Below are 21,869 nucleotides of genomic sequence, written 5' to 3'. Positions count from 1 at the left end.
CCAGATCCTCCATGGGTGTATCGCGGTTATTTTAGATTTGCAAAGCTCATGTCTGCATGATCTAGTCAGGCGCATTATAGCCAGCAGGTAGACTCAGGCAACAGAAGTAGAGTTTCTCAAGGTACTTCAATGAGTTATTGCCATGCAGGAACCCATCAGTGCAGCCACCAGAGGAACAAACTTTCATATGAACACTCTTAGAAAACTAAAACCTTTCCTCCCCTCCGATGACCTCAAATCAGCTGTTCAAGCTGTCGTAATCCCAAGACTAGACCATGGGACTACAACCCTATGTGGTTTACCGAGCTCCAGAGTGGCTCCACTAAGGGGATCCCTCAACTCGGCTGCAAGGCTCATCACTGGTTCCAAAAAGAACATCACCCCGGATCTGACGGCACTAAACTGGCTCCCTTATGAAGCAAGAATGCAGATGAAAATTGCTAGCATAGCATGTAAAGCCTTGTACTTGAACACACCAAAGTATCTAGCCGATAAACTGGAATTGTCAGGTGGTGGCAGACTGTCAAGAAGCACCAGCACCTTACTATTGAAACCTCGAAAAGTTCGAAAAAATAAAACATGCAACCATACTTTCGCCAGACTAGCACCTAGGATCTGGAACTCCCTGCTCCCGCAAATCAGAATGAACCCTTCAAGCATTCCCTTTCAAAAAAGAAGTCAAACTGTTCATCATGAACAAAACTCTAACCTGATCCCAACAACTCATTTATCTGGGTACTGATCTGACGCAGTTCACCAACCAGGATCTGCACTCGCCACTACGTTCTGTTGCCCAACTCACTCTTGGGTACTTTCCTGATCTATAACAACTACTGACAGAATGTGTTTCTCGTTTTCCACTTACATTTATGTTTCTAGACTATCCTGCTTTCTACTTGCTGTAACATTTGCAAAGCGCTCCAATACCTTTCCAGGGTCCAGTCTGCGCTAAAACTTAATAAAATAAACTGCCACAATATATCATTAAAACTTTTAAGTGATGCAACAGTGGAATAAGCTTCCATTTAAGCTTTCGAGTGCTATAAAATGACCATTAGTGAGCAAAGTGACTGATCCTAAACTGCTTGGAAATCGCAATATAAAGACAGTACATGAAAATCAGTTACTGCCAAAGACCATCAAAATGTAGGCCTTACACAGTAGAGGAGAGGGAGGAAAGGCAGGCGCACCTCTCAAGGAGCCACAGCTCTACATTTCATTGAAGTGCAGCATCACCAGAAGCCATCTTTCTGCCATGTCCTCATCCTCTACAGTTATGAAGCATTACAACGATCGGTTTTGCACAATGGCTTTAAGAAATGCGCTCATTCCACATATGCAAACGTTTCGAGTCCTAACTGAAGTGGCATATGCCAAGAGGGACAGCCTTTCATTTGGCTGGCTGTCTAGCCATGGCTTTCGCATTCATGTCCATAGAAGAAGTGGAGCGAGGCAGTCCACCACAATCATGCAGACCCATCACATGGCATCAAAAGGTGCAAGGTATTTTGCCCAAGTCATTCCATCAACTCTGAGAAATGTTTCCCATTAAAATTAGACCCTGGTCCTGGAATGGTAAGTGGTCCCTTTTGTCAACTAGGATACCAAATCCGGTGCCCCCCCCCCCGGTACAATCTCTAGCAATAAGCATGATCACCAGTGCAAAGGTCTCTTGCCTTTCTTACACATGTGGCAGCACAGAGATACTAGAGCAATCCCAGCAGACACAGGGAACAGCTTAAGGATGCAAGTATACTTTGTTAGACAAAAGGAAAGCAACATCTGGGCTGGATTCCCTTCTGCGTCTCAGACCTGAATTGGAAGCACTGGCTCTGCATCTTGAAGTTACAGACTTCATTTTGTCCCACATACAGTACAAAACCAAACTAAATAATAGAAACACTTAACTTAATTCCCAAGTCCACCTCTACATGCAAAGATACCTTCACATCATCTGAGAGGACAGTGGACATCTACCCAGCTATACTGCAGCTCTCTGCTGGTGCCAAATCAAGTATGCTACCCGAGCAGAAAACAGGTTAGCTCTTCGCCATCAGCCTCTTACCTGGGTTCTTCATGCACCAAGCTGATAGACGTCCAAAAATGTCAAAAAAGTCATGAAGGTGCTGCTTTCCAGACTGCGGAATCATTGGTAACACGGTAATTAACACAAGAACTCCCGTTGTAAGCACTACTACATCCGTGTCAGTCTGCAGATCAAAACAAAACAGATACATTAATAGCACTGAAATCCAAAATATCTATATACTGGCAGATACAAACCATTTCTACTCAATTATTTTCCGACAGACATATTTTTCAATACACGCCCCTGCCTTTCCTCTGCCTTCCATACCCCTTGACCTCTGTAGCCTCAGACTACGCAAATTGAATATGCTACTTACCAGTATGCATCTGTTCTTGGCATGTAGGGCTGCTGACACTCATATCTGTGCATAGATCGCCGCCTAGTGTTGGGTCCGGATGTTTGCACGTTGTTGTCCTGGAAGAGTCTTCGAAGTATCACGAGATAGGTGACTACTCCCCTGGACCACAGTGCGCATGGGCATCCTCTCCATCCTTAGATTGTTTTTCGCCATTGTGGCAGTGATGGAGTAGATTTAGTAAGTGATGACCATGCTATACAGTAAGTCTGACAGCTGCAGCTGCTACAGGCGCCGGGGAGGAGGGTGGGCGATATGAATGTCAGCAGCCCTACATGCCAAGAACAGATGCATACCGGTAAGTAGCATATTCAGTTCGAGGCATGTGGGCTGCTGAATTCATATCTGTGCATAGAATACATAGCAGTACCTCCTATTAGTGGCGGCTACCCGTGCCAGCTGCAGCAGTCTGAAAAAGAGTTTTGAGAACAGCCTGTCCTACAGCTGCCTGCTGTTTTGAGTGTACATCTACGCAGTAGTGTTTGGTAAATGTATGTATAGTGGACCATGTGGCTGCTGTACAGATTTCCTGTAAAGGAATGTTTCCTAGGAAAGCCATGGACGCCCCTAACTGTCGTGTTGAGTGGGCTCGTGGGGGAATCGTTGATGTGCGTTTAGCTTTTTGATAGCAAATTTGAATACATTTAACGATCTATCTGGCTACCCCTGCTTTGGAAATGGCGTTGCCCTTGTGTTGTGGAGAAAAGGCAACGAAAAGTTGTTTTGTTTTCCTAAAGTCCTTAGTTCTGTCTATATAGTACATGAGGGCCCTCTTTACATCTAGTGTATGGAGCATTCTCTCTGCGACATTTTGTGGACTTGGAAAGAAAACAGGCAGTTCAATAGTTTCATTCATGTGGAACTGCGATATCACTTTGGGCATGAATTTGGGGATGGTACGTAGTACAACTCTGTTTGCGTGAACCTGTATGAATGGCTCGTGAATGGTTAGTGCCTGGAGTTCACTAACTCTTCTTAACGAAGTGATTGCCACTAAGAAAGCTACTTTCCAGGTGAGGAATTGAATCTCACATGAATGGAGAGGTTCAAAGGGTGGACCCATTAATCTGGTGAGGACCACATTGAGGGTCCACACCGGTGCCGGTGGGTGTCTTGGGGGAATTACTCGTTTGAGTCCCTCCAGGAAGGCTTTGATGGCAGGCACTCTGAATAAAGAGAGGTGCTGCCTGTTTTGAAGATAGGCTGCTATCGCGGTTAAATGGATACATATTGAATTGTATGCCAGATTGCATCGGTATAAGTGTAAGAGGTAACAGATGATGTTTTGAATGGATGCGTCTAGCGGGTTAATGTCATTGTTGTTGCAGTAAATGACAAACCTCTTCCATTTAGCCGCATAGCAAGCTCTGGTAGTGGGTCTTCTGGCCTCCTTGATGATATCCATACAGTCAGGTGGCAGGTTTAGGTAGCCAAACTCTATGACTTCAGGAGCCAGATTGCCAGGTTCAACTGTTGCGGATCTGGGTGCTGAATTTCGCCATGGTTCTGCGTTAAAAGTGCGGGTTTTATCCACAGCCTTTGATGCGGCACCACGCAAATCTGCCGGACCAGTTCATCCATATCGCATTGCCCTGTGACTGCGGATGTGGGAACCTGGCGGCAAAGCTTTGGCATTTTGCGTTTTTGTTTGTGGCGAATAGGTCTATCTCTGGATGACCCCACTGTTGGAAGTACGGTTGGAGTACTGACGGATGTAGCTCCCACTCGTGCATCTGGTGGCTGTGTCTGCTGAGCAGATCCGCCATCTGGTTGTCCTTGCCGGGGAGGTGTTCTGCCATGAGGAATATGTTCCTCTGAATGGCCCACTTCCACATGCTCTGAGCCAGATGAGACAACTGTGGAGAGTGTGTTCCTCCCTGCTTCTGTATGTAGTACATGGCAGTCATGCTGTCCATTCGGATCAACACGACTTTGTTGCACAAGTGTACTTTGAATGGCTTCATGGCTAGTAAGATTGCCATCAGTTCCAGAACGTTGATGTGCATCTTCTTTTGTTGTGTCGTTCATAGTCCCTGCACTGTGTAAGTGAGTACATGAGCTCCCCAACCCTGGAGAGAGGCGTCCGCTGTCAGTATTTGTGGAACAGACTCGTGGAACGGTCGGCCCTTGCAAAGGTTTTGTGGATTCCACCAATGCAGAGAGTTGTATGCCCGACCGCTCACCAACACTAGGTCTTTTAATTGCCCATGAGCCTGATTCCATTGACGTGCCAAGCACTCCTGAAGCGGGCGCATGTGTAGTCTCGCGTGCGGGATTATGAAAATGCAGGAGGCCATCATGCCTATCAACTGCATGAACACTCGCGCAGGAAGGGAGTGTTGAGGTTTGAAATTTGAGATCAGCAATTGCATGCGGTTGATCCTCACTAAGTTTGGCTGAGCTGTGGCTGCCAGAGTGTTTATGGTTGCGCCCAGGTACTGTCGTACGTGTGCGGGTTGGAGATGTGATTTTGGGTAATTTAGTGAGAATCCCAGACTGTGAAGAAGGTGAATGGTGAGGGACATGTGGCTGGCACATTGCTGGGCTGACTTTGCCTGAACAAGCCAGTCGTCCAGGTAAGGGTAGACGTGAATGTGTTGTCTCCGTAGATGTGCAGCCACTGTAGCTAGGCACTTGGTGAAAACCCTTGGTGCTGTTGTCACTCCGAAGGGGAGAACTTTGAATTGATAGTGATGGTCCTGAATAGTGAACCCGAGATATTTCCTGTGTGATGGGTGTATGGGTATGTGGAAATACGCATCTTTGAGGTATAGTGTGGCTAGGAAGACTCCCTGACTGAGCAGCGGGAGAACCTGCTGTAGGGTGAGCATATGGAAATGCTCTGAGAGAATGTAGTGGTTGAGGGGTCTCAGGTCTAGTATAGGTCTGAGCGACCCGTCCTTTTTTGGGATTAAGAAGTACAGAGAGTACACCCCTGTCCCCTGCTGGTCGACGGGCATGACCTCTATTGCACCTTTTTGCAGCATACTTAGCACTTCCTGCTGCAATAATGCCAAGTGCTCTACGGACATAGGACGGTGCTTTGGCGGTATGTTGGGTGGAGTGGATGTTAATTCGAGACAGTAACCGTGCTGGATAATGTCCCTGACCCACCTGTCTGTGGTGATGGTTTTCCACGTGGACAGGAACCGCTGGAGTCTCCCCCCGACAGGTGTTCTGTGGTCGGGGGGGGAAGGGAGAGGGCGTCACTGTTTGTTTTTGGGTGAGGACCTGGTGTTACCGTAACCACGTCCTCTGCCCTTGGTGCTGGAGCCACGATATCCACCTCTGTTGGTTTTATCGTAGATACTCTGTGTGTTCCCTTTAGTGTATTGCTGCTGTGACCCCTGACCTCTAGCTGCTCCTCTATTCCCGGGTCGACGAAAGGAGCCACTGCGAAACTGCTGCGTCTGCAGAGCCCTCATTGATTTGGCAGTGTCAGTGTCTTTTTTAATTTTCTCGAGGGTAGTGTCAACTTCAGGGCCGAATAAGTAGTCGGGGTTGACTGGTTGATTTAAGATGTTGTTCTGAATCTCCGGCTTGAAGCCTGAGATTCTCAACCATGCGTGTCGTCTCAACATGACGCTTGTGTTGATTGCCCTCGCCGCTGTGTCGGCAGCATCCAGGGTGCACTTGATGGATGCATTGGTAAGGAGTTGTCCATCTGATGAGGAGCTCCGCTGCCTCTTTATATTCATCTAGCAAATGTTGGAGTAGTGATTCTAGTGTGTCGTAGTGGGAACGATCAGAATGGGCCAGGAGTGCCTGTGTGTTGGCAATGCGCCAGATGTTTGCTGCTTGCGCTGCAATCCTTTTGCCTGACGTCTCCAGCACTTTGGACTCCTTGTCTGGGGGAGGAGCATCACCTTGTGTCTGCGAATGGGCTCGTTTGCGAGCGTTAGCAACTACCATGGAGTCCAAAGGTAACTGACCCCTAATGTACATAGGGTCTCCGGGTGCAGGCTTGTATTTTTTTTCAATCCTGGGGTTTAGCACCCGTGCCCTGGTTGTTTCCTTAAAAATGTCTTTTGCAGGTTTGAGAACTCCTTTCAACATGGGCAGAGTTATTACAGTTCTTTCGGAAGAGGCGAAAGTGTCCACCAAGGAGTCTTCTTCGACTGTGTCAGAATGGAGTTGTACTCCATGATTGGCAGCAGCCCTTTCTATGAGGGCATTGAAGGCAGCAGTGTCCTCTGTGGGAGATGTCTTTGTGCTGTAAAGCTGCGTGTCATGGGTATCTGGTGCGGTACCCTGGTCTGTAGAGTCATCCCATGCCTGATCTGGGTATTGCAGATGCTCGTCAGGATCGACATCCCCAGGGTAGGTGGTATCATCCCCCATATAGTCCTCTACTGCGTCTGTCTCTGAAGGCGTAGGAGAAAAGGACTGGGGATCCTGAAGGGAGGGTTGTAAGCGTTCATGAAGCACTGGCTCCGACCCTGCTGGCAATTTGTGCTTGAGAGGGATTCTGTAGGAATCCAATCCCCTCTCTGGCGTGATTTTCCGCTTGCGGAGCATCAGTCTACCAGTGTTGGCATCGATGAATTGTAGCTGTGAAGGCTCAAGATCTGTGTGTCCAGGAGACGGGGACTGTGTCTGTCGGACATGTGTTCGGATCTCGAACATCTTCGGCGCCGTGGACGGCGGCAAGCCAAACGTGATGTTGGTCGGCGCCGAGGGTGCTTTCGGAGCCTTGTGCGTGTCGGGGCCCGATGTGGATTGGAGGGCTGCCCGTTCCCTGATGCGTTGCAACGATGCCGCGACCTGTTGCACGGAGAACGCCGAAGGCTCTTTGGAACCGGTCGGCACCTTGGAGGTAGGCGTCGACTGCTTTGGAGCCATGGGATCCGAAGAGAGGTATCGACAGTCGTTGGAGTCGACGACTTTGCGGGCGTCGCTGTCTTAGACGTCGACGCAGATGGAGAGGCCATTTTGACTTTGGTGGTCGTGGCCGACGGCTTCGGTGCCAGAGGCGCTTTGTGGGGACCGAGGGCCTTTTTCTTCGGGTCGGCACCGATATCCGCTGCAGTGAGCTCGGCGCTGAAATCCCTTTTACTGCGTTCGGGGCCGATGGCCTTTGCTGGCGTCGAAGGAGTGGAGGGCTTCGAGGCCTTCGAGCCGATTACAGCCAGTTTCACTTTTGGTTTCGTTGGGACTGGAGCGACGATTGGTTTCGTTGAAGGGAATCCAGTCGTTTTCGGTAATAATGGCTCGTGCGGAAAGTTCGAGGCAGGGCCGAAGAACTTTGAGATTGATCTCGGGTAAGGCCCGGAGGCGATCCCTCGACCTGAGCCTTATGATGACGCATTTTGTCGGCCTCCGTATCGACGGGTGGGCCTAGCTCCTCGCTAGAGCTATCTTCTTCGGCCCCAAAGGCCTCATCGTAGTCTCCTACCTCGTCGATGGCTTCTTCCCTTTGAAAAAGCACCTCATCGTCGTCTTCCGATCGGGAGTCGTGTTCGGAAGCGGGGCTGGAGTCCACTTCTTCCACGCTCTCGGCGTCCTCTTCTTCGGAGCTGAAGATGTTGGCCGGGGCAGGCGCCGATTGCTGCGCTTCTAATCTCGCCGCCCGTCGATTCCAGAGAGTCTTCTTCGATCGGAATCGGGCACAGGCCATACATTTCGACTCATCGTGATCCGGTGAGAGACATTTGTTGCATACCGGGTGGACGTCGATGTGTGGGTATTTTGCGTGGCATAAAGGACACCGTTTGAATGGAGTCCTCGATTCCATCGTCGATGGAAGTTCGATGTTCGGACCAAACGGATCCGAAAAGCTGGAAAAAGGTTCTAAAGTACTAAAGAAACTAGTCGATACCGAACGGGAACAGTACCGACGATAACTAAAGGCCTTTTGGCCTTAATCTGAATTTTCTTAACTTGAGCTAAGATAAGCACATCCGAACCCAATGGCGGATAAAAACAATCTAAGGATGGAGAGGATGCCCATGCGCACTGTGGTCCAGGGGAGGAGTCACCTATCTTGTGATACTTCGAAGACTCTTCCAGGACAACAACGTGCAAACATCCGGACCCAACACTAGGCGGCGATCTATGCACAGATATGAATTCAGCAGCCCACATGCCTCGAACACCAGTGACTTATGTTCCCATGACTGCAATGTAGTAACTGAGTAACTTAGCAAACCCCTACAGAGTAAACAAAAAGATAGAGCGGACCTGGAGCGAACTCGTGAGAGTCTTTCCTCCTTGTGATTTAAATTCTGACCAAGGAAGGAATACATGTGTAAAGTTTGAAAAGGCTCCAGCAAGGTGGCCCCCAATTGAGCTTCAAGTAACTAATTCCCACAGTGTAACCATGCTTAAAGTGCCAACATTTTATCCACATAAACAAAAACTGATCTAGGAGCAGTGACAGACAGGCAGCAATACCGGATATTTTGGGGAAAAGATTTCAAGACGTCAAATATTTAAGCGGAAAATGTGCTGAAATATCAGCCTCAAACAAATTCCAATGGAACAGTGATTTTGTGTTCCGTTAGATTTAGGTCTAGTAACCGGGTTAAATCTGTACATTAGAAAGTGTGTAATGTGGCAAGAGGAAGAACACCTCCCCACTTAGTCTCCAGGATAGAGTGAAGCTCCAAGAGACCTATTCTGAATGAAAGAAGAAACTAACCAAAGGAAGTTTACTTGGGGAGTACACCATAAGGAGGGATAATCTCAATTTTAGAGGATTAACTGGATGAATTAAAATGTGAAGAATAACCAATATCTGGAATTTGTTATATTTTATATTCAATGCAAATTATCTTTATAGTACTTCCAATATCATACAACTTTAATCAAAGGATTACTTTGTCTTCGTGAAAGAGTGTAGTATCTTCGAATTACCACAGGCCTGCCTAGATCTTTGAATTCATACAAGATAGATGCTGCAAGAGGTCACTGGCTAACCATACATCGGGGTAACAGCTTTCTGCCTACTATTTATACCAATTTGTAGGAGCTAAGGCATTAGAAAAGCCAAAGGGACTTGCATCATTTGAGACCTACTGGCTTTGCAGAGTGGCTAGAGAAAACTAAAAACAAAGGCACTGTCGCACGACGAAGCAGCACGGATTGTGAAGCAGATGTAACAGGGAGGGTGGGAGGAACAAACATGGAAAGCATGGAAGCAACATGGAGGGTGGTGGGAAAAGTACATGACATGGGTGAGAGAAATGTGGAGCATTAGAGGGATGCAGCAGGGGGGCAAGGATATTGAGAAGCACATGGGCGACAGAGCAAGTCCTGGAAACACTCGAGGGTGAGCACAACACAGAGGGTGTGGGGGGGAAGCACGCCGCTCAAAACGCAACAGGAAGAAAAGTACACTAAGGAGGCAGCTCGACAACACGTCCCTAACCCAACAGACAACAGTGCCTGAAAAGCAAGCAGTGGGAGGACACACACAAGAGGAAGAAAAGCCCTGACAAGCCAACAAACAAAAAGCAAGGGAGTGGGCAAACTCTAATCCACTCTAAGCTGACACTAGGTCTTTTCGCAAACAGAGCCTTGGCTTGGTCAGGTAAGCAAAACACAATGACTCCACAGCTCCATTTCTAAGCCAATCATAAACTATGATCTACTTAGGTGGGCTCAGTGGCAAAAAGGTAATGTATCTTTATAAAATATGGAAAGTAAAAGTAGAAGACAAATGATCACCCCATTCCAGGAAGCTACAAGAGAAATGCAGCCTTCACTGGCCCAGCGTAGAATCTGGTTCTCTTGGTTTTGTTAATTTCAGGAAGGACACGCATGGACATGATTCAAGATACTGAGGTGTACAGTTCATACCATTATCCAGTGGAGGAGCATCTGGATGTTCCAGTGCAGAATGTAAATCCAAGGAAAACTGTATCGAAAATTCAAGAGTAATCTAATAAAACAGCTCTTCTTTAATGAAGTGAGATTGGGTTATCTAGCAGTATTTATAAAGCTCAAACAGTCAACCCCAGGGGGATATCATGGCGCTATGGATGCCACATACTTCATTGCTGAGGGGGAGAGACCAAAGGGGTAGGAGCAGATAATCGTGAAAACGCACAAGGTTCAAGCTTCTTTTTGACGATAAGGCAGTCATCTGTGCGGCAGAGGTCCAGGGGTAACAGATTCCAGTGGGCTGCCGCAAGATAAGAAAAAGATCGGCCTCCGGCACCAACTTATTTGATCTTCCAAGGCTAAGTTAGCGGATCTCCGATATTTTGAGGGTATAAGTAAATGAATTGTAGCATAAAGAATCACAGGGACAGAGATGTGTAGAGTCCTGTGCGCTTGACAAAGTTAGAATTTTGCCCTTTTTGGGATGGAAAGCCAATGAAGGGTGTCTAGGCAGGCCACTGTATCTGTCTTTATTGTATATGAGCTTTGCCACCATGTTTTGAATCACCTGTAGGTGGGTGAAGAGGTAGTCTGCCATCCCCATGTATAGGGCGTTACCATAGTCCAATCTACTGATTACAAGAGCTTGGACTATGGTCCTGCGCCAATCTATTGGGATCCAGTAGAAGAGTTTAAGAAGTTGAGCAGGCCGTAACAATCCTGCATGGTCAAGGACTCATCAATAAGAACACCCAGATTTTTAGCAACTTTTTTGGTCCCAGATGTGGGTCCCAAAGAGGCAGGCCACCGTGATGAGCCCCAAATCAGGTGGTCACCACTGAATAATAAAATTTCAGAATTATCCGCATTTAGTTTTAACCAGTGCACTTTCATCCAGCTGGCGACCTCAGCGAGGCATCTAAAAAGATTCAGTAGAGTATCATCATGTTTCTCCACTATAGACATGCTTAACTGTGTTTCATCAGCATATGAGCATATCTGAAATCCCCACTTGCAGACCAGCTTGGCCAGGGGGGAAACGTACACATAAAAAAAAAAAAAAAAAAAAGAAGGAGTAGGGCTCAAAGAAGAGCCATGCAGTACCCGGCATTTGGAGCTGTGGGTAGTGGACCAGCCTGTGTTCAGCTGAACAGCCTGGGTCATTTTGTTCAGGAATGACCCAAACCAGCATAGGGCAGAAGAATGAAGCCCTGCCTCATGGAGTTTTATCAATTGACAACGCGGGACAGTGTCAAATGCAGCGGAAAAATCATGCAGAATCGGGGCAACAGCTTTGCCCTGCTCTACTTCTAATCTTATGGTGTCCAGGACCGCCAGAGGAGTAGGTTCTGTGCTAGTCGAGGCTCTGAATCCTGTCTGAGAGGGGTCCAAATATTAATGTTTTCTAGGAAGGGTGTCAACTATCTGTTGAAGAGTCTTTCCAAAATTAGATCACCATATTCAACAACAAGATGAAAGGTTGCTCCAAGGGGGAGTGAAAGGGAAAAGGCATGCTCATGTGTAAGACAGATGAGATGAAAAGGAAGGGAATCAAAGTCAGAGTACATTAAATAAAGAATTATTGCAAATATTGTATATCACAAGAAACTGGCTATAATGGACAGCGACGCCAGTTTGTACGGGGCCTGCCCCTCACGAGTTATTCTAAATTGTCATTTAAGATTTTTTCAAAAAGGTGTAGAATAAGAAATAAAACAGTCACTGTTGCAGAAGTAATGGGTACCATTGTTGCCTTTTGAGGATGCGCGTACTTGCGAATTTTGTTTGCATTTATAACTTTATGCTAATCATATGCATATCCAATGTGTTTTTCGAACTATTAATGTTTATACAACTGGACTGTAGTATAAATAGGTCTAGCACAAACTGTTTTCTATATCATTCGCTACCCAGGTCCGTGGACTTTCTTGGGTTACCCCATTATGCTATAAAAGTGAGGATTAAAGCTTGTTGCCAGATGTCAGGATACTCTGCATTCGACAGGGAGGATTTAAAGTTGGAGTCAAATAATTACTTAATAATCGGGGATAAGTGGTGAAAAAATAAAACTGGGACAGGGGTCCAGAGGAAAGCCTGATTTAACTTCCAACATCAGTTATTCTAGCTGGGCCCTGGATACATTAGCAAAGTTTCCCATATACACTTTAGCATTTGGGTGCAGGAGAGTTCACTCAAGGATGGTTGGGCATCAAAAGTGGAATACATATTGTAAATTTTTTCTGTGAAGTAATTTGTTATCTCTTCACAAAAAAGGGGATACCTTGAGATAGGCTGGTTGGCTGGAAAATGTCTTTAACGGTTTAAAAAAGCTCTTCGGAGGAGCCACTATTGTCTACAAGTCTCTTAATAAAATTATTATTTTTGGCTGTTTTAAGCAGTCTATGATTGTCATTTAATTGCCGCTTATAATCTTGATGATCTGAAGGATCGTTAGAAGATCTCCACTGTCTCTCTACCACTTTACATTTTGCTTTTTCAAATCTTAACTCTGGAGATTAGCAATCTTGAAAAGGATTTTGCCATGGGCATGTTTCGGTCTTCCAACGGGCACAGATGTCCAAGGCTTCAGATATGGCTGTATTAAACTTCTCCAAGTAGATATCAAGAGGAATGACTGTCAAACTCGGGAGACTACAGTGGCCTATAAAGGAATCAATGCGGATATTGAGCCACAGGCATATTGAGAGACTGTTTATGCGCGGAAGGGAAAACGAAAGAACTGCAGCAGTTCCGTTTTTTTCTTTTATTTTACTGAAGACAAGTTGTTTAAAAATGGTGTCCTCTAAATTCTCAAATCGTAAATTAAAGTCTACCACTAAATAGTATTTGTGCTTTAAGACAAGTGAAGAGAGCCATGCAAATAAATTGGTGACCCACTGGGAGTTATATCTGTGGGCGTGTATACAATTGCACTATCACCGTTTGCTGTATTGTATGCTATATAGAACAGGTATTGCTGTTTCCATATACAATCAATCTCTGAAAGATGAAACCTGGATTCAAACCAGTCAACTGTAGTGGCATATCTATCTGGGTCAAGCTGCTTTTAACCTTGTTGAGTTACACCTGCAATTAACATGCAGGTGGTACAAATAGAGATATTGAGAATTGTTCAGTGCAATACAAATCACTCCAGCCTGACAGGGTAAAGGATTCTGAAGTGTATGCCCCCATTCATGTGGGGCACACAGACATCCGTTTGACCCATCCGCCTTTGTATGCTTTGCTTTTCAAGTGGAAAGTCACAGGGGAAATGTTTTAGAGGGTCCAATCTCAAAGCAACAACCATGTGGCAGAAGGGACAGAGCTGGGTTGCTCTTGGCTTAGGAAAACGTTGCCCCCACCTTGTTGGTTAAACAAAACATTTACCGCATGCAGTAATGGTTTGAAGGCATGATTTGAGGCTCAGGACACAGCCCGGAGTTACAAAATAATCCTGCAAGACAGTTTATACAAAACCACAGAGTACTGGCATCTAAGGAGTAAATAGGAAACCTCACAGCTGTACCTTTGCCATCACTGCTATTTCACACTATAAATCTCAGAAGCATCTCTCATGCCCCTGGCCAGAATAGCCACGATAAAAGATGTAGACCAGGTGCACCAAACAAACCTACTTCCTTACCAACTCCTGTCCTCCACTCTTTCAAAGACCTTCATCCTTCCCTTCACAACATTTCGCTGATCTGCCTCCACATAGCACTTCAATAGCTACCCATCAATCGTGCACCTACACCAACGTTCTTAAATCGCTCTGCCATCCCTTGCGCCAACGTGAGTACACTTTGATGTAAACACACGAGTGCTAACTAAACACACAGAAGTCAATATTTTGACCTCAGGAGCAAGCTTGCTCACCACCGCTGCTGCCACACTGATCAAAGCAAGAACCAGAATAATCTCTAAACTGTGCTGGAGCAGAGTTTTCTGTTTGAAAATTCGTTGGTTTTTGAAGCTCTGGCATGTCTATTTGTCATATTAATTTATTAATTACTAATAATTATTTGTCTTGTGCAAGTGTGTTTATATTAATCAATCCGTTTGTCCTAATAAGAGAGAGTTACACGTGGGTACGCATAAATGTGCTGTTTAACAATAACGTGCGTGTTTTCATGTTTAAACGTTGCTATGTGCTGTTTATTTTTGGGCACAAAACGCTTTCCGAATTAATGCTTTCCTATGTTGCAAGTGCTAGATAGATGCATACACATAAGGGTATTAGTGGGATTAGCACTGTTTAATCACTATGCTGTGGTAACGTTGTTTTTGTTTCTTTTAATTAAGATGGTCTATTGTGGCCTATGGTGGCCTAGACAAAGATGGCCGATATTGTAAGCCTGGCCTCGATTTGAAAGTAGAAAACCGTGATGGGAGAGAGCCCTGCTGAATATGGTCCTGAAGTCAGCTGACCACAGTCCTTGCTTGCCTTGCTAAAATTTCCGTGAGGACAGCAGCAGCCTGGGTAATCTCCAAGTGAAATGGAACGTCCTTGGCAGCCTTGGGAAACAAAGGAGCCTTAGAGAAAGATTCTGAACTATGGTCTCATTGCCGAGGAGAAGTAGAACTAACAAGATACATTTATGTTTCTTGGTTCCTGTTCCGTAGTCTTTATTTTGTGATTTTTCCTGAGCGGAGATTTTCAAATGTAGCAATGTTACATCCTTTCCTTCTCGCTCTGCTCAGCGGTCCAGCGGACATTACAACTTTTCTATGTATCTTTCCTTTGTTCGATTTATTATAAGAATTGTTAGCCTAGAGAGGCCACTTGCCACTTGCCATTGCCGCGTACCGAATCTGCGTTGCTGAGGATTGATGCTGAAGGGACTTCGTCTTGAGAGACTTTACCGAGAGACTTGTCCTGACCCGTTCTGACATTTAGCTAGAATAGGTAACTATGAGAAAAATGATTTATTCTGATTGATTTCCATTTTGACTAATTTTAGATAAAGCAATATAATTTGAACATGGTGTTGGATATTATTTCTTGTCAATTATTGTGTATTATATTTTGATTATTGCCGTATAGGTTGTATAGATTATGTTTATGGACAGTCATAATAACCAGATCTTATCGACCCCGATATAGATGCAGGGAGACTAGGAGTTTTCTTTCCACAGGTTTATTGCTGGTAGAGTATTTGAGCGTATGTTAGTGAAATGGGCCCTAGCGTATGATGAATGTATGTGCGTGTAACTGTGAGATTACTCTATCTGTGGTAGTGGGAATATTACACACCCTGATCTCTATCAATTTCCTGGTAGCAGAGGATGGTTATTGATGATTGTCTTGATCTGATAAGATTGCTTGTACATTAGCTTATTGATTGATTATTGGTTGATGTTGGTATATGTACTAATACTATATGTTGGAGTTGTAATGTTGAGTTATATGTAGTGCTTCTGGAACTTGGGAGCTGGTAGCAGTTCCGTAGTAGGGCAGAGGGAAGTATATGCTGCTCTCGGGAAAGACGGAATTGTAAGGAATAACGTGTGACAATTGAAGTTGCGCGTCACATTGTCTGGGTTCGGAATCAGTGACATTGTCGTATGTTACTATTAGATATTTCTGGTATATAAGGAGTGTGTATGATAGTGAAGGTTATCTGTGAAACTCTGGTCTTAAGTCCCAGGGATCCGTAAGGATTACCGTTAAAGCTTATCGCGGGAGAAGTAATAGGTATTCTCTGAGCTTGTTTGAGAAACTGGACAGAGGAAAGCTGTTTAGTTGATGTATGTTATAATTCTGTAGTGGAGCAGATTATTCGCTGTTCTCGGGAAGCAGGATTCTGTGTGTATGTACTATGTTTTCTTGTATGAATGTGCGTAAATGTATATACATATTTAATCGATTGTAAGACTCTTTGGACAAGTCCTAGAGGAAACAGTTAAGAGATGTATGAAAGTTTGTTGACTCTTGAGGAATAGACTCTCTTTTACTATTCTGTGGTTAGCGAAGCAGACAATGGAGATGTTTTTATGTTGTAACTAATAGATTTTGTAGAAATTTTGACACGAAGTCTACTGAGAAGATTTTGTAAAGGAGGGGTAGACGAGTGACAGAAGACAGGAGACAAGCGACTGCAGCGACTGTTGACGTCAGAAAGACCGTGCTCTGATTGGATAGTGGATCAGAATAGTGTTCGCGCTAGGATTGGTGCGTTGGTGTGAGCCGCGCAAGGATTGGAAGAGCTATTTAGTGACGTAGACGCTCCAGGATTGGTGCGTTGGTGTGAGTCGCGCTGCTATTGGTTGAAAGTTCGTGTTGTATATTTATAATACGGAAAGAGTAGAGAGTTTTTGGTAAACGCTAAAATGTATTACCAAGAAGAGAAAAAGAAAAAAACATTTTTTGGTAAAATTAAAAAGTGGTTTAACAAGGATAAAGATGTTAAAACGAGAGAGGGTGAGTTGTTACCTCCAACGAAAACACCTGCATCCTTCATGGCTACGAAATATGGGTTTCATACCTGTATATGGTTGGAGAATTGGGTTAGGTATACTAAAGAAGATGGTGTTCTAGCATTTCCAGAACATGGTTCATTTAATCTGGCCATGTTGAGAAATTTACGGGAAAAGATGTTATGTCTAGACCCGAAACCAAGACCTACACAGTTCGAGGCTTTAGTGGAATGGGAAGAGGAAGTACATGAGCGAGAAAAACAGAGATCTGGAGGGTACTACAGGTACATGTTTGGGAGGAGACATGATCGTGAGACTCATCATGATCGAATGAAAAGGTGGCGAGATGTTAGTATGTCAGAGGGATTATATCCGATGAGAACAGTTGAAGGAGGAGCAGAAAGGGTTCCTGAGTCAGAAATGAGAAAATATGGAGTTAATGAGTATGAGGATGAGGTCTTGAATGACATGATTTACAAGAGACCACCTCCATATAGACCAGAACCGGATAAGAGTACACCAGTTGTTTCTCCGATAAGAGATACAGTTTGTGTCAATGAGACAGAAAATGAGACACCTAAAAGTGATCACTACCTTGATGAGAATGCCAGACAATTAGCCAGAACTACAACAGAGTTGACTGAGAAGATTAGGGAGTTACCGAAGAATCTGGAAGCTGTTACGGTGCCTGTAACTATAGGTCCGGTTATGCCTGTGTTTGACAAACAGAGGACAGGTGAAAATGGACTGGTGATTCCATATGTTGGGAATAATTTGACAAATTCAGTTGGTCCTTCAGGAGATTCAGGCAAAAGAGCAGAAAGAAGTGACCTGAGACAATCAAGACATGACATATGTAGTGAAATAGTGGATACTAGTGAAGCTAGTTGTTCAGGGATGCCAATTTTAGAACCGCAGAAGAGAGTGGTTCCAGTGAGAAAAACTGCTGAAATAACAGTTGAAGATTTGAATGATTGGATGAAAGTTCTACAGAAAAAGGATAAAGATTCACAAGTAATTGACGTGGCTAGGTTACGTGTAGAACTAGAAGAGCTTGTTACAGGAACAGTTCCAACAGAAATTCTGAAGAGTCATCATGATGGTGAGCTAATGTTTATGTGCAAGAACATTACCTGGAGAGCAAGAAATACCCATGACAGGCTAAGAGCAATAGCGAATGAGCAGGGAGTCGACATTGATAAAGTGAAAGCTTTACAAAAAACCTACAGGATGGATTTTACAGAGAAGGATATTGAAAATTTGAATGCTACTGGTAGAACAGGACAGATTAAGGAAATGGTAGCATTATTGCGAAGATGGGGTGATGTAGAAAAGTGGAAGGATAGGTGGTATAAGAAAAGAGAGAAAGCTGAAGATAGAACAACTTATTCAGCATTTCCAGTGAGAGAAAAAGAGAAACCGGTGGATAATTATCCTATGAGAGAAATACCTGGAGGAGGATATGTACATGTTCCATGGACCAGACAGGATATTTTATCATTCACGAATGATTTCCCTTGATTGAGAGAAAAGCCCGTCGAGTGGTATAGGCAGGTAGATAGGTTTGTGAAATTGTCAAAAGTGCTGTGGGTTGACCTGAATAGTCTGTTTGATATAATTGTTCCAGCAGACTTGTGGACTGAGTGTAAAATAGTTGTGAGTTGGCCTACTGAGGAATATCCAAGAGACCCAAGAACAGGGGCACCAGATCCAGAGGTAATGAGAAAGTATGATCAGGTGATGGTATACCTGAAGAGTAAAGTTCCTGCAAAAGAGACAGACTGGGTAAAGATAGATCGAACACAACAGGAAGCAAAAGAATCAGTTCATGCTTTTTACGAGAGGCTGATACTAGCATTTAAACAATTCAGTGGAGATGAACACCTGGGTGACAAAGATTTGAGTCATTTTGTATACAGATTTGTATATGGCCTTAGACCTGAAATTGGTGAGAGAATTCGTGAGCATACAGTGGATTGGCAGAATAAGAAAGTAGATGAGATTCTGAGACATGCGAAATACTTCAGTGATGAAATTGAAGCGAAACAAAGAAAGCTGAAAGAGAAAGCAATGTGGGCACAAGTGAAAGTTGCGGAAAGACAGGAAGCACAGTTAGTGGAACAGGCGAATAATCCAGGAAACAATGCAGGGAATAGACCTAGATATGCAGGGAAAGGAAAAGGAAGTCTTGAGGAAGCGAAAAAAAAGTTTCCTTGTCACAACTGTGGCCAATTGGGCCATTGGAGATCTGAGTGTCCTAATCCACCATTAGTGAGTAATGAGAATAAATCCTTAAATCAACAGGTGCAGAATGAAGAAAATAATCAACAGCAGCAACAACAGAAAGTTGTGAGACAGCAGAGTCAAGAGCCAAAACCGCCCTTGCCGCAGAATAAAGGGTTACAAAAGTATAATCAGGATTCAGGATTCTACAATGATGAACAGGTAAACAAACCAAGACGTTCAAACAAGGTACAACAGTACTTGTTAAAGAATGAAGGGAGTGAATCTGAGGGTGATTATTGACGGTGCCGAGGAGAGGAAGAAGAGTGCATACTTGGTGCAACTCTTGAAATAGACCAGGCAGGACCATTTGTGGATGGGAAAATAAATGAGGAGAGTGTTACTTTTTTGGTAGACACAGGTGCGACAAGATCAACTGTCAGGTCAACAGATGTTAGAAATCTTCCTCTCTCGGATGAAGCAATCCAAGTAGTTGGTGTAGCCAATACGCAAATCAGAACACGTCTTACTGAACCAGTAAGAGTACAGATAGGGAAATTTTCAGACATGCACAGATTCATTGTCTGTGACACGAGTCCAGTGAACCTGTTAGGTAGGGACTTGTTGTGCAAGATGAACTGCACAATTTTTTGTACACCGGATGGAATAGCCTTTGAGACACCAGATGAGGATGTTTTGTACCGAGTGACTCTAGAGAATAGAGAAAGTGAGTTAATTGGTGCATTTGCTGTGTTTAATCCGGAGGATTTGCCTCGAAAGCTGAGAGATACAGTGAAAAGGACAGTTTGGGATTTTACTGGAGAGGATGTGGGATTGATGAATAATGTAGATCCAGTGAAAATTGCAGTAAAAGAGGGAATTACATATCCTAACATTCCTCAATACAAAATGACACCAGAAATAATTGAAGGAATAACTCCTATAATTGAGAAAATGATTCAGCAAGGAGTCCTGAGAGAACTACTGAGTAGTCCGTGTAATTCACCGATAATGGGACTAAAAAAGCCTAATGGGAAATTTAGGATCGTACAGGATTTGAGAAAAGTTAATCAAATTGTGGTGGCATGTTGTCCTATCGTGCCAAATCCATCAGTGATCCTGTATCAAATTCCACATGATGCCGAGTGGTATACAGTAATTGATTTGTGTCATGCGTTCTTTTCAATTCCATTACATCATGATAGCCAGCAGATTTTTGCATTTAGGTTTGGCCAGCGTATTTTAGCATGGTGTCGTATCCCACAGGGGTATACGGAGAGTCCTTCGATATTCAATCAGTTATTGAAGAAATCGTTGGAGAGTTTGATCATGCCTGAGAGCTCAGTACTAGTGCAGTATATTGATGACCTACTTGTGGCATCAAAGACACGTGAAGCTTGTGAAGTAGATACCATAGCTTTACTGAATCATCTGGCCGATGGAGGGTTAAAGGTATCTCCAGCTAAATTGCAATTTTGCAAGAAAGAGGTGCATTATCTTGGACACAATATTGAAAAGGGTCTGAGAAAAGTGACGGATGACAGGATCAGAATAATCAGAGAAATGAAAGCCCCAAAAACTCAGAGGGAAGTGAGAATGTTCCTGGGTATGGTGGGTTATTGTCGTCAGTGGATAATTAATTTTTCTTTGATAGCAAAGCCACTGATTAAACTGACAAAAAGTGAGATGACAGACCCATTGGATCTAGATGCAGAACAAATGGCAGCATTTGAAGAGCTCAAAAGTAAAATGTGTGAGGCTCCAGCTTTGGGTATGCCGGACTATGAAAAGGAGTTTGAGTTGTACTGCAGTGAGAGAAATGGATGTGCACTTTCAGTGTTAATTCAGAAGCATGGATTACTGAGAAGGCCTATTGCGTACTTCTCATCGACACTTGACCCTGTAGCTGTGGGTTTACCAGGTTGTCTGAAATCTGTGGCTGCAACATGCAGAAGTCTGGAACAAAGTGAGGGAATCATAATGGGATATCCTGTAAGGGTATTCGTACCTCACAATGTGGCAATTCTTTTGACAAGAAGCAGAACCCAGTACATGTCACATAGTCGGTTGACTAAATATGAAAAAGTGATTCTGGGAGCATCAAATGTGACTCTTGAAAGATGTGTGAATGTGAATCCAGCGACACTCTTGCCGGATATTGAAAACGTGGGTGTAAAGATGGAAGATGATCATGATTGTTTGGATGTGCTTGAGTACTGTACAAAACCGAGACCAGACATAAGGGATCTTCCCTTGCATGAGAGTGATCATGTGTTGTTTGTGGATGGATCATGCCTGAGAAATGATGATGGTGTGTTATGTGCAGCATATGCGGTGTGCAAAGTTTCAGAGGTCATGGAAGCATCACCATTGAAAGGAGTGAAATCTGCGCAAGTTGCTGAATTGATGGCATTGACAAAAGCTTGCGAAATTGGGAAAGATTTGAGGACAACTGTGATGACTGATAGTCAGTATGGATTTGGAGTTGTGCATGATTTTGGCCAGCTTTGGCTACAAAGAGGTTTCTTGACATCGAGTGGAACTCCGATAAAGAATGCTGAAATGATTGGTAAATTGCTTGAGGCGATACAGCTGCCTAAAGAGTTAGCAGTTGTAAAATGTGCTGCCCATGGACAAGGAGAAGATTTTATAACGGTCGGAAACCGTTACGCAAATGATGTTGCGCAATACTGTGCCAAAACAAATCAGTCCATTAATCGGGACCGAGAGGGGGAAATGTCTTTTCTCTCTGTGATGTTTACTAATGTCTTAGAAACATGGGATGAAGTGAAACAGTTGCAGGATGAGGCAGGAGAGGAAGAGAAAAAAGATTGGATTAAGGCAGGATGTGCTCCAAGAGAAACAGACCATGTTTGGGTCTACAGAGATGGCAGACCAGTAATGCCTAACTCCATTTTGTCGTCAATGGCAAGAATGTATCATGGCCAGGGACATTTG

The 21,869-nt window shown here is 44.3% G+C and overlaps 1 protein-coding gene across 2 annotated transcripts in view; it reads right to left on the bottom strand.

The window, feature by feature from the left end:
- TSC1 (TSC complex subunit 1) overlaps window positions 1-21,869 on the bottom strand; it is a 296,095-nt gene that overhangs the window by 202,650 nt on the left and 71,576 nt on the right. For both annotated transcript variants that reach the window (XM_085613904.1, XM_085613905.1), the window contains exon 5: window positions 2,066-2,210. In XM_085613904.1, coding sequence (XP_085470030.1) covers window positions 2,066-2,210 — 145 coding nt within the window. The remainder of the gene's footprint in view (window positions 1-2,065; window positions 2,211-21,869) is intronic.

The sequence above is a fragment of the Triturus cristatus genome, chromosome 1_2, assembly GCF_964204655.1.
Source record: "Triturus cristatus chromosome 1_2, aTriCri1.1, whole genome shotgun sequence".
Classification (NCBI taxonomy): Eukaryota; Metazoa; Chordata; class Amphibia; order Caudata; family Salamandridae; genus Triturus; species Triturus cristatus.
The sequence above is the reverse complement of the archived record's forward strand: the minus strand, read 5'-3'. Positions and strand labels throughout refer to the sequence as shown.